The sequence below is a fragment of the Arachis ipaensis genome, chromosome B4 (assembly GCF_059453495.1).
Source record: "Arachis ipaensis isolate K30076 ecotype BB chromosome B4, ASM5945349v1, whole genome shotgun sequence".
NCBI lineage: Eukaryota > Viridiplantae > Streptophyta > Magnoliopsida > Fabales > Fabaceae > Arachis > Arachis ipaensis.
In genome coordinates this window covers 83,982,400-83,994,606 of record NC_142439.1, presented here as the reverse complement: position 1 = coordinate 83,994,606, position 12,207 = coordinate 83,982,400, and the positions used below count along the sequence as shown (strand labels likewise).

General features: G+C 40.5%; 1 protein-coding gene and 1 non-coding gene across 2 annotated transcripts; both read left to right on the top strand.

Moving 5' to 3' along the window:
• Positions 1–818: 818 nt before the first annotated feature.
• LOC107636527 (uncharacterized) lies at positions 819–1,175 on the top strand. Its single transcript, XM_016340029.1, has one exon. The coding sequence runs from the start codon at positions 819–821 to the stop codon at positions 1,173–1,175; it is 357 nt and encodes a 118-aa protein (XP_016195515.1).
• Positions 1,176–11,719: 10,544 nt separating this feature from the next.
• Positions 11,720–11,827, top strand: LOC148568173 (small nucleolar RNA R71). Its single transcript, XR_015882061.1, has one exon. It is a non-coding gene; the product is annotated as a small nucleolar RNA R71 (small nucleolar RNA).
• The last annotated feature ends 380 nt before the right edge of the window (positions 11,828–12,207 follow it).

Genomic DNA, 12,207 nt, shown 5'->3' with positions numbered 1-12,207 from the left:
CACACATGCAAATCCATTCTCTTGCGCACGCACGCAAGCTCGTGCGCACGCACACTTCGCTGTGTGTACTTTTCCTTGTTTTCTTCATGTTTTCTCCCTTGTATATGCTTTTTTCCACTTTTGGCTATCCATTCTTGCCTCCAAGGCCTGAAATCACTCAGTAAACATGTCATGGCATCGAATGGAATAAAAGTGGAATTAAATTGCTCATTTCAAGCATAAAATTGTATGTTTTCACATTTAGGATCAAATTGGAGACCAAAACACAAAAGTATGCTATTTTGGTGCTTAAGTGTGAGTTCATGTGCTAGAATCCATCCAAATTGAGTCAAAATATATAATCAAATATGGACTCATCACTATACAACTGAGGAGTGGTAGCACATTGGGAAAGGATAACAAGGATGCCAGCAAGGAAGAGACGGAGATTAAGGAAAATGATAAGGGAGATCAAAATAAGCACAATGAATCACATGCTCCAAGGAAAGGCAAGCAAGTCTCAGAGTCACAAACACAAGAGAAGAAAGAGAAAGTGAAGCCATATGTTCCTCAACTACCCTACCCTCAGAGATTGCACAAGGAGATGAAGGATCAACAATTCCCTAAGTTCTTGGAGATTTTCCGGAAATTGGAGATCAACATTCCACTAGCTGAAGCCTTGGAACAAATGCCACTTTATACAAAGTTTCTCAAAGAACTCATCACCAAAAAGAGGAGCTGGAAGGAGAAGGAAATTGTGATCCTTTGTAATCTAAAAAGGATTGCCACCCAAACTCCATGATCTAGGGAGTTTCCTCATATCATGTACCATTGGAAACATGACAATAGAGAGAGTTCTCTGTGACTTGGGTGCCAGCATAAATCTTATGCCTCTCTCCATGATGAAGAAATTGCTCATAGAGGAGGTGAAGCCTACAAGGATGTCACTACAGCTTGCTGATAGATCCCTTAATATACCTAATGGAGTGGTAGAAAATCTATTGGTGAAAGTTAGAGAGTTCATTTTCCCTTATGACTTTGTGATCCTAGATATGGAAGAGGAGGGAAATAACTCAATTTTCTTGGGAAGACCTTTTCTAGCCACAGCAAGAGCCATCATTGATGTAGAGAAAGGTGAAATAGTTCTCAGGGTACATAATGAACAAATGGTCATCAATGTCTTCAAGGCAATGTAATACCCCCTGATGACAAGTCATCTTAGCCTATTTTAACTAGCCTTTTTCTTTTGTTTTTAATTGAATTATGCACTTTCTTGAGCCATAAGCAAGCCAATTGGGTAGATTTTCATGTTTCCTTTGATTTAATCAACCATGTATGAATTCATGCTATTTCATGAGGTTTTATGCTAAAATTGTCACATATTATGAAAGAATGAATATCTCATGATTTTGAGCATAGCTTTGATGTGTTTGGTTGATTAATGATAGGTGAAGAAAGCTTGGAGAAAGGTTGAAGCAAAGAGGAATGGCTAGGAGTGAAGAGAGGAATAAGTGAAATTGAACCTGGAGGCATGAAGTTAGCCCCAACGTTAGCCCCCTAACTTGGAGGCTAACGTTGGGCATGAAGATTACTCCCTAGGCTCCCCACGTTTGAGCCAACGTTAGCCCCCTAACTTGGAGGCTAACGTTGGCACATGAATTCCTCCCTGGCCATCTAATGTTGGCACATGAAGACATAAGGGAGAGGGGCCAACGTTTGCGCCAACGTTAGCCCCCTAACTTGGAGGCTAACGTTGGCGCCACACACCACAAGGCATACAAGGGGTATACTTCCAACAAGAATAACTTGAGCTACAGAGCTCCAAATGAGGTGATTCAAGAAGCATTGGAAAGTAGGAATCAAGAGCTTTCCAAGCATATATGGCACTGCATGGTGGACACTAAAATTGAGGGAGAAAACTGCCCCGCAATGTGCATAAACGAACATGGTGGCAACCTGCAGTGAAGCCAACTGACCTCTGCACCTTCAAAGGAGTATAACTCGAGCTGTAGAGCTCCAAATAATGTGCTCCCAACGGCATTGGAAAGTAGACATCCAGGGCTTTCCAACAATGGATAATAGTATGGGGTAGACAATACATTTGAGCCTCCAGAACTGGCGTTTTCGCCAACGTTTGAGGGCTAACGTTACCTCAAACGCTGCACACTAAAGCCAGCAACCATGCCCTCTTCAAATGATCATAACTTGAGTTGTAGATGTCCAATTGAAGTGATTCCAAGTGGGTTAGAAAGCTGACATTCAGAGCTTTCCAACCATATATGATAGTCTATATTGGGCATAAAATTGGCAACATGACAAGAGGACAAAGTTGGCCCCATAAATGTGCATAAGGGAGGCCAATGTTAGGGTCAAAGTTAGACCCCTAACGTTGGCACCAACGTCCAAACCAGAGAAATATGCTTGCTGCTAGGAAAAGTTAGGGCCAAAGTTAGACCCCTAACTTTGGCTCAAACGTTAGGTCCAACTATGGCTAATTTCAAAACCGGTTCAATTGGTTCAATTCGGTTCCTCTTCAAACTCCAAGAGCAATCAACCAAGGCCTTTATCAACCCAATTCCATCAAGAGCAAGGGCCCAAATGATCATCACTCAAAGGCACAAGAAATAGATAAAATAGGAATTTCATTTAATTGTAATTTGTTTTTAATTTCATTTTCATTTCCATTTTGTAAAGCCTATATAAGGCATCATTTTCATATTTGTGGGGAGGCTGGCTCCACTAGGGAGCATTAGGATTAGAGAGCTCTCTCTTAGTTTACATTCTTGTCTTGAATCTCGAGTGGAGAATTGAAGAAATTCTGTTTCATTCTCCCTTTGAGATTTCTCTTTGTTTTGCTTGTCTGCATAATTTCAGAAATTGGGATTTGAATCAAAGTTTTCATTTACTGCGTCCATCTTCATTTCTTCTTCAATCTGTCTGCTGTTGAATCAAGGAAGGGCTTGAGATCTAGACTCGTTTTCTAGTCTCTTTGATTTCCTGAGATCTTCAATTTTATTTTGCAATTAAGCTGAGAATCTGAGCGTTCCTTACTTCACTGCACTTCACAGTTTAAATTCTGTTTTAATTCATAGCATCCAATTTCCTTTATTCTTCCTGCAATTTACATTTCCAGTTGCTTGATCTATTGCTCTCTTTAATTTCTCTGCACCCGACTCCCCTTTAATTTCATGCAATTTACATTTCTTGCAATTTAAGATTCTTGCAATTTACATTTCTTGCCCCTTAAGCTACTTGCCAATTTACTTTCTGCACTTTAATTCTCCTTGTCATTTACTTTCTGTTGGCTTCAATTGTCACTCAAATCACTCAATGTTAGCTTGACTAAACTAATCACCCACTAAAGTTGCTTGATCCATCAATCCCTGTGGGATCGACCTCACTCCCGTGAGTTTTTATTACTTGATACGACCCGGTACACTTGCCGGTTAGATTTGTGTGTTTTGGGAGAAATTTATTTTTCACCAAAATACTCATCACCCCCGTGAGAAAGAGAGCCATATGAGGGTGGAGATGATAGAAACATTGGTGGAAGAAGTGCTTGAGACAAGCCATCTTGAAGAACAAGAAGAAAAAACTCAAGATATTCAAGTTAAAGAGGAAAAAGGGAAGCAAGTGGTTAGAAGCTCACTTGAAGGAAAGAAAGAGGAGGTGCCAAAGCAAGAACTGAAGCCTCTACCTCCTTATCTCAAATACGCATTTCTTGGTAGGGAGGAAAATCTCCCAGTAATCATCAACTCTTCTTTGAGCACACAAGATGAAGAAAAGCTACTTGAGGTGTTAAAAACTCACAAAACTGCTCAAGGGTGGACAATTGATGACATCAAAGGCATAAGACCTACAATTTGCATGCATAAAATCCTGCTAGAGGAGGACTCACGGCCAGTGGTCCAACCTCAAAGGAGGCTCAATCCAACCATGAAAGAGGTGTTTCAAAAGAAGGTGATGAAGTTATAGAATGCTGGAATCATATACCCCATTTCTGACAGCTCCTGAGTGAGTCCACTCCAGGTGGTTGATGCGTGGCAGAAGTTAGACCAATTAAGAGATGATAATATAATAAAACAGCGTTGTGAGTATAGCTCTTAACCAGCGAAAATCTGCCTCATCAATTTAGAAAGGTTGTCACAAAAAGTTTAGAATAAAAATACTGGGAGTATGAGTCCCAGGTCGTCTCCCAACGAGTTGCTAGAAAGGATGCTAATTTATTAATCAGGAGTTTTCCAAGAGTTTTGAGAATTGATTAACAAAAAATAAACAATTATAATTTAGTGCAATGAAAATTAAAAGGAATTTATATTATTCAGATTAAAAAGCCTTGACTGGGGGAATGATTAATTGGAAGTTCTATCCTTGTTGGAATTCTCTCAAGTGTAGTATAAAGAGGTTGTTATTTTCACTTAGTTAACCGTTACTAAATAAAGGAAAGTCAAGTGATTGAGCTAACTCTTATTCGCAAATCCTAGTCTTCTCCCTTAGGAAGGTCTAGCGTTAGTAAATACAGAATTAGCCAACAACTTCCAATTTAACTAATTACTTGAGCATTCCAACTCAAGTGTCTCCTCTTAATCAACCCCATGTCAAGTAGGGAATCTACTCTATTGACATTGATACCATCTTGGTTATTGGGAGTTTGGAACAGAAAAGAGACATAATAATTCAAATAAAATAGAGATTAAGATTAATTAAAAGTAAAAGTAATCATTTGCATTAACAATCCATGAAAATAATCCAATTACCACTCTAAACAAGAATTAAGAATATGAAATAAATAAAAAGGCAAGTAAGGAAACAAACTAGAATAGTATCTTCAACGGAGGTGATGACTTTTCAATATCCAAAAGCGAAAGCAATAAACTATGAAACTATGAATGTAAACAGAACCTAGAGGAAGAGTAATTTCTCTCTCTAGAGTAATTTCTCCGTATGTGTTGAGTCTCTGCATGTTCTCTAGCTTTATTCTGGGTTTCTGGGCCGAAAACTGGGTCAAAATGCGGCCCGAAATTGCCCTCAGCATTTTCTGTTAATTTTGTAGATCGCGCAGGTGACGCGTACGTGTCATCCACGTGTGCGCGTCATTTGGCGAATTTCCTTGTCATGCGTGCGCGTCGTCCACGCGTGCGTGGTGTACGAAATTGTGATCCCTGGTAATGGCTCCAAAAATTTGGTGCTCTAATATTAATTCATAATTTGTCACAACTTCGATACAACTAACCAGCAAATGCACTGGGTCGTCCAAGTAATAAAACCTTACGTGAGTAAGGGTCGATCCCACGGAGATTGTCGGTATGAAGCAAGCTATGGTCATCTTGTAAATCTCAGTCAGGCGGATATTAAATGGTTATGGAGTTTTCGAATAATAATAGTAAATAAACAAAAAATAAAGATAGAAATACTTATGTAATTCATTGGTGAGAATTTCAGATAAGCGTATAGAGATGCTTTCGTTCCTCTGAACCTCTGCTTTCCTGCTGTCTTCATCCAACCAGTCCTACTTCTTTCCATGGCAAGCTTTATATAGGGCATCACCGTTGTCAATGGCTACATCCCATCCTCTCTGTAAAAAAGGTCCAAATGCTCTGTCACGGCACGGCTAATCATCTGAGGTTCTCGATCATACTGGAATAGGATTCACCCTCCTTTTGCGTCTGTCACTACGCCCAGCACTCGCGAGTTTGAAGTTCGTCACAGCCATCCCTTCCCAGATCCTACTCGGAATACCGCAGACAAGGTTTAGACTTTCCGGATCTCAAGAATGACCATCCATGGGTTCTAACTTATACCACGAAGTTACTAATATCTCGGACTTCGGTCCTCTGTATTAGATATCTAAGAGATACTCATTCTAGCTTGTTTGCATGTAGAACGGAAGTGTTTGTCAGGCACGCGTTCATAAGTGAGAATGATGATGAGTATCACATAATCATCACATTCATCATGTTCTTGGGTGCGAATGGATATCTTAGAAGTGTAATAAGTTGAATTGAATAGAAAACAGTAGTACTTTGCATTAAATCATGAGGAACAGCAGAGCTCCACACCTTAATCTATAGAGTGCAGAAACTCTACCGATGAAAATACATAAGTGATAATGGAGTTCATTGGTCTCGGCCCCAGAGGGGAACCAGAGTACCAAGACTGTGAATACAATGATAAAAAGTTCTATATATACTAGACTAGCTACTAGGGTTTACAGAAGTAAGTAATTGATGCATAAATCCACTTCCGGGGCCCACTTGGTGTGTGCTTGGGCTGAGCTTGAAGTTTACACGTGCAGAGGCTTCTTTTGGAGTTGAACACCAAGTTGTAACATGTTTTTGCCGTTCAACTCTGGTTTGTGACGTGTTTCTGGCGTTTAACTCTAGACTGCAGCGTAGAACTGGCGTTCAACGCCCTTTTGCGTCATCTAAACTCCGGCAAAGTATGGACTATTATATATTTCTGGAAAGCCCTGGATGTCTACTTTCCAACGCCGTTGCGAGCGCGCCATTTGGAGTTCTGTAGCTCCAAAAAATCCACTTTGAGTGCAGGGAGGTCAGAATCTAATAGCATCAGCAGTCCTTCTTCAACCTCTGAATCTGATTTTTGCTCAAGTCTCTCAATTTCAGCCAGAAAATACCTGAAATCACAGAAAAACACACAAACTCATATTAAAGTCCAGAAATGTGAATTTAACATAAAAACTAATAAAAACATTCCTAAAAGTAACTAGATCCTACTAAAAACATACTAAAAACAATGCCAAAAAGTATATAAATTATCCGCTCATCACAACACCAAACTTAAATTATTGCTTGTCCCCAAGCAACTAAAAATCAAATAGGATAAAAAGAAGAGAATATACTATAAATTCCAAACTATCAATGAAACATAGCTCCAATCAGATGAGCGGGACTTGTAGCTTTTTGCCTTTTGAATAGTTTTGGCATCTCACTTTATACATTGAGGTTCAGAATGATTGGCATCTATAGGAACTCAGAGTTCAGATAGTGTTATTGATTCTCCTAGTTTAGTATGTTGATTCTTGAACATAGCTACTTTATGAGTCTTGGCCGTGGCCCTAAGCACTTTGTTTTCCAGTATTACCACCGGATACATAAATGCCACAGACACATAATTGGGTGAACCTTTTCAGATTGTGACTCAGCTTTGCTAAAGTCCCCAATTAGAGGTGTCCAGGGTTCTTAAGAACACTCTTCTTTTGCTTTGGACCTTGACTTTAACCGCTCAGTCTCAAGTTTTCACTTGACACCTTCACACCACAAGCACATGGTTAGGGACAGCTTGGTTTAGCCGCTTAGGCCAGGATTTTATTCCTTTAGGCCCTCCTATCCACTGATGCTCAAAGCCTTGGGATCCTTTTTATTACCCTTGCCTTTTGGTTTTAAGGGCTATTGGCTTTTTGCTCTTGTCTTTTGGTTTTAAGAGCTTTTAGCTTTTTCTGCTTGCTTTTTCTTTTTCTTTTTCGTTCTCTCTTTTTTTTCGCTATTTTTTTTCTACAAGCTTTTGTATTCACTGCTTTTTCTTGCTTCAAGAATCATTTTTATGATATTTCAGATTATCAAATAACATTTCTCCTTTTCATCATTCTTTCAAGAGCCAACATATTTAACATTCATAAACAACAACTTCAAAAGACATATGCACTGTTCAAGCATTCATTCAGAAAATAAAAAGTATTGTCACCACATCAAGATAATTAAACTAGTTTCAAGGATGAATTCGAAACCATGTACTTCTTGTTCTTTTGTAATTAAAACATTTTTCATTCAAGAGAGGTGATGGATTCATATTCACTACTTTAAGGAATAGACACTTAGACACTAATGATCATGTAATAAAGACACAAACATAGATAAACATTTAACATAAGAAAACGAAAAACAGAAAGTTTAAGAACAAGGAATGAGTCCACCTTAGTGATGGTGGCGTTTCCTTCTTGAGGAACCAATGATGTCCTTGAGCTCTTCTATGTCTCTTCCTTGTCTTTGTTGCTCCTCCCTCATTGCTCTTTGATCTTCTCTAATTTCATGGAGGATGATGGAGTGATCTTGATGTTCCACCCTTAATTGTCCCATGTTGGAACTTAATTCTCCTTGGGAGGTGTTGATTTGCTCCCAAAAATTCTGTGGAGGAAAGTGCATCCCTTGAGGCATCTCAGGGATTTCTTGGTGATGAGCTTCTTCATGCGTCTCTTGAGATCCATGAATAGGCTCTCTTGTTTGCTCCATCCTTTTCTTAATGATGGGCTTGTCCTCTTCAATGAGGATATCTCCCTCTATGTCAATCCCAGCCGAATTGCATAGGTGGCAAATAAGGTGAGGGAAGGCTAACCTTGCCATAGTAGAAGACTTGTCAGCCACCTTGTAGAGTTCTTGACGTATAATCTCATGAACCTCCACTTCCTCCCCAATCATGATGCTATGGATCATGATGGCCCGGTCTATTGTAACTTCAGACCGGTTGCTAGTGGGAATGATTGAGTGTTGAATGAACTCCAACCATCCTCTAGCTACAGGCTTAAGGTCCAGTCTTCTCAGTTGAACCGGTTTGCCTTTTGAGTCAATCTTCCATTGAGCTCCTTCCACACATATGTCCATGAGGACTTGGTCCAACCTTTGATCAAAGTTGACTCTTCTTGTGTAGGGGCGTGCGTTCTCTTCCATCATTGGCAAGTTAAACGCCAACCTCACATTTTCTGGACTAAAATCTAAGTATTTCCCCCGAACCATGGTGAGATAATTCTTCGGGTTCAGGTTCTTACTTCGATCATGGTTCCTAGTGATCCATGCATTAGCATAGAACTATTGAACCAATAGAATTCCGACTTGTTGGATGGGGTTTGTTAGAACTTCCCAACCTCTTCTTTGGATCCCATGTCGGATCTCTGGATACTCATTTTTCTTGAGTTTGAAAGGGACCTCGGGGATCACCTTCTTCTTGGCCACAACATCATAGAAGTGGTCTTGATGGGCTTTGGAGATGAATCTTTCCATCTCCCATGACTCGGAGGTGGAAGCTTTTGTCTTCCCTTTCCCTTTTCTAGAGGATTCTCCAGTCTTAGGTGCCATCACTAGTAATGGAAAAACAAAAAGCTTATGCTTTTACCAAACCAAACTTAGAATATTGCTCGTCCTCGAGCAAGAGAAGAAAGAAAAGAAGAAGAAGAAGATATGGAGGGGAGGGAGAGAGAGTTGTGTTGTGTGAAAATGAAGAAGAATGTAGGGGTTTATATAGTGAATGGAGAGAGGTTAGGTTCAGCCATTTAGGGTGGGTTTGGGTGGGAAAGTGATTTTGAATTTTGAAGGTATGTGCGGTGTATGAGGTAGGTTTATGGGGAAGAGTGGGTGGATGTGAGTGGTGAATGGGTAATAGGGAAGAGAGAGATTGAGGTGATTGGTGAAGGGTTTTGGGGAAGGGTGTTTATTGGGAAGAGAGGATGAATGAGAAGAGGGAAGAGTATGAGCGGAGGTAGGTGGGGATCCTGTGGGGTCCACAGATGCTGAGTTGATCTTGTGGGGTCCACAGGTCCTAAGGTGTCAAGGATTTACATCCCTGCACCAATTAGGCATGTAAAATGCCTTTGCATGCAATTCTGGCATTTAAACGCCGAATTGATGCTTGTTCTGGGTGTTCAGCTCCCAGATGTAGCATGTTTCTGGCGTTGAACGCCAGTTCTATGCTTGTTTCTGGCGTTCAGCACCAGCTTTCCTCAGTGTGCATTTCTGGCGTATGAACGCCAAGATGCTGCTTATTTCTGGCGTTCAACGCCAGATCCATGCTCTGTTCTGGTGTTGAACGACAGCCAGATGCTCCTTACTGGCGTTTAAACGCCAGTAAGTCCCTCCTCCAGGGTGTGATTTTTCTTCTGCTGTTTTTGATTCTGTTTTTAATTTTTGTATTTATTTTGTGACTCCACATGATCATGAACCTAATAAAACATAAAAGAACAATAAAAATAAAAATTGGGTTGTCTCCTAACAAGTGCTTCTTTAATGTCAATAGCTTGACAGTGGGCTCTCATGGAGCCACACAGGTGATCAGGTCAATTTTATAGACTCCCAACACCAAACTTAGAGTTTGGATATGAGAGTTCAACACCAAACTTAGAGTTTGGCTGAGACCTCCCAACACCAAACTTAGAGTTTGACAGTGGGGGCTTTAGTTGACTCTGTACTGAGAGAAGCTTTTCATGCTTCCTCTCCATTGTTACAGAAAGAGATCCTTGAGTTTTAAACACAAGGTTGTCCTCATTTAATTGAAGGACCAACTCTCCTCTGTCTACATCAATCACAGCTCTTGCTGTGGCTAGGAAGGTTCTTCCAAGGATGATGGATTCATCCTCATCCTTCCCAGTGTCTAGGATTATGAAATCAGCAGGGATGTAAAGGCCTTCAACCTTTACTAACACGTCCTCTACTAGTCCATAAGCAATTTTCATAGATTTGTCTGCCATTTCTAATGAGAAATTGGCAGTCTGTACCTCAAGCATTCCCAGTTTCTATATTACAGAGAGTGGCATGAGGTTTATCCCTAACCCAAGGCCACATAGGGCCTTCTCAAAGGTCATGGTGCCTATGGTACAAGGTATTAAGAACTTTCCAGGATCTTGTTTCTTCTGAGGCAATGTCAGTTGATCCAGATCACTCAGTTCATTGATGAGCAAGGGAGGTTCATCTTCCCAAGTCTTATTACCAAATAATTTGGCATTCAGCTTCATGATTGCACCAAGGTACTTGGCAATTCGCTCTTCAGTAACATCCTCATTCTTTTCAGAAGAAGAATACTGATCAGAGCTCATGAAGGGCATAAGGAGGTTTAATGGAATCTCTTTGGTCTCTAGATGAGCCTCAGATTCCTTTGGCTCCTCAAAGGAAAACTCCTTGTTGATCACTGGACGTCCCAGGAGGTCTTCCTCACTGGGATTCACGTCCTCTTCCTCCCCTATAGGTTCGGCCATGATGGTTATATCAATGGCCTTGCACTCTCTCTTTGGATTCTCTTCTGTATTGCTTGGGAGAGTACTAGGAGGAGTTTCAGTGATCTTCTTACTCATTTGGCCCACTTGTGCTTCCAAATTTCTAATGGAAGACCTTGTTTTATTCATGAAACTCACAGTGGCCTTAGATAAATCAGAGACTAAATTTGCTAAGCTAGCTGGATTCTGCTCAGAATTCTCTGTCTGTTGCTGAGTGGATGATGAAAAAGGCTTGCTATTGTTAAACCTATTTCTTCCACCATTATTAAAGCCTTGTTGAGGCTTTTATTGATCCTTCCATGAGAAATTTGGGTGATTTCTCCATGAGGGGTTATAGGTGTTTCCATAAGGTTCACCCATGTAATTCCCCTCTGCTATTGCAGGGTTCTCAGGATCATGAGCTTCTTCTTCAGAAGATGCCTTTTGAGTACTGTTGGATGCAGCTTGCATTCCATTCAGACTCTGAGAAATCATATTGACTTGCTGAGTCAATATTTTATTCTGAGCCAATATAGCATTCAGAGTGTCAATTTCAAGGACTCCCTTCTTCATAGGCATCCCATTATTCACAGGATTCCTTTCAGAAGTGTACATGAACTGGTTATTAGCAACCATGTCAATGAGTTCTTGAGCTTCTGCAGGCGTTTTCTTTAGGTGAATGGATCCACCTGCAGAATTGTCCAGTGACATCTTTGATAACTCGGACAGACCATCATAGAATATATCCAGAATGGTCTATTCTAAAAGCATGTCAGAAGGACACTTTTTGGTCAATTGCTTGTACCTCTCCCAAGCTTCATAGAGGGATTTTCCTTCTTTCTGTCTAAAGGTTTGAACATCCACTCTAAGCTTACTAAGCTTTTGAGGAGGGAAGAACTTGGCTAAGAAAGCCGTGACCAGCTTATCCCAAGAGTTCAGGCTATCCTTAGGTTGAGAGTCTAACCATACTCTAGCTCTTTCTCTTACAACAAACGGTAAAAGCATAAGCCTGTAGACCTCGGGATCAACCCCATTGGTCTTAACAGTATCACAGATCTGCAAGAATTCAGTTAAGAACTGAAAAGGATCTTCAGATGGAAGTCCATGAAGCTTGCAGTTCTGCTGCATCAGAGAAACTAATTGGGGTTTCAGCTCAAAATTGTTTACTCCAAAGGCAGGATGGAGATGCTTCTTCCATGTAAATTGGAATTAGGTGCAGTGAAGTCACCAAGTATCCTCCTTGCATTATTATT

Excerpts from the sequence above, each read along its gene's own strand:
- LOC107636527 (XM_016340029.1), top strand. The coding sequence starts at position 819 with ATGACAATAGAGAGAGTTCTCTGTGACTTGGGTGCCAGCATAAATCTT.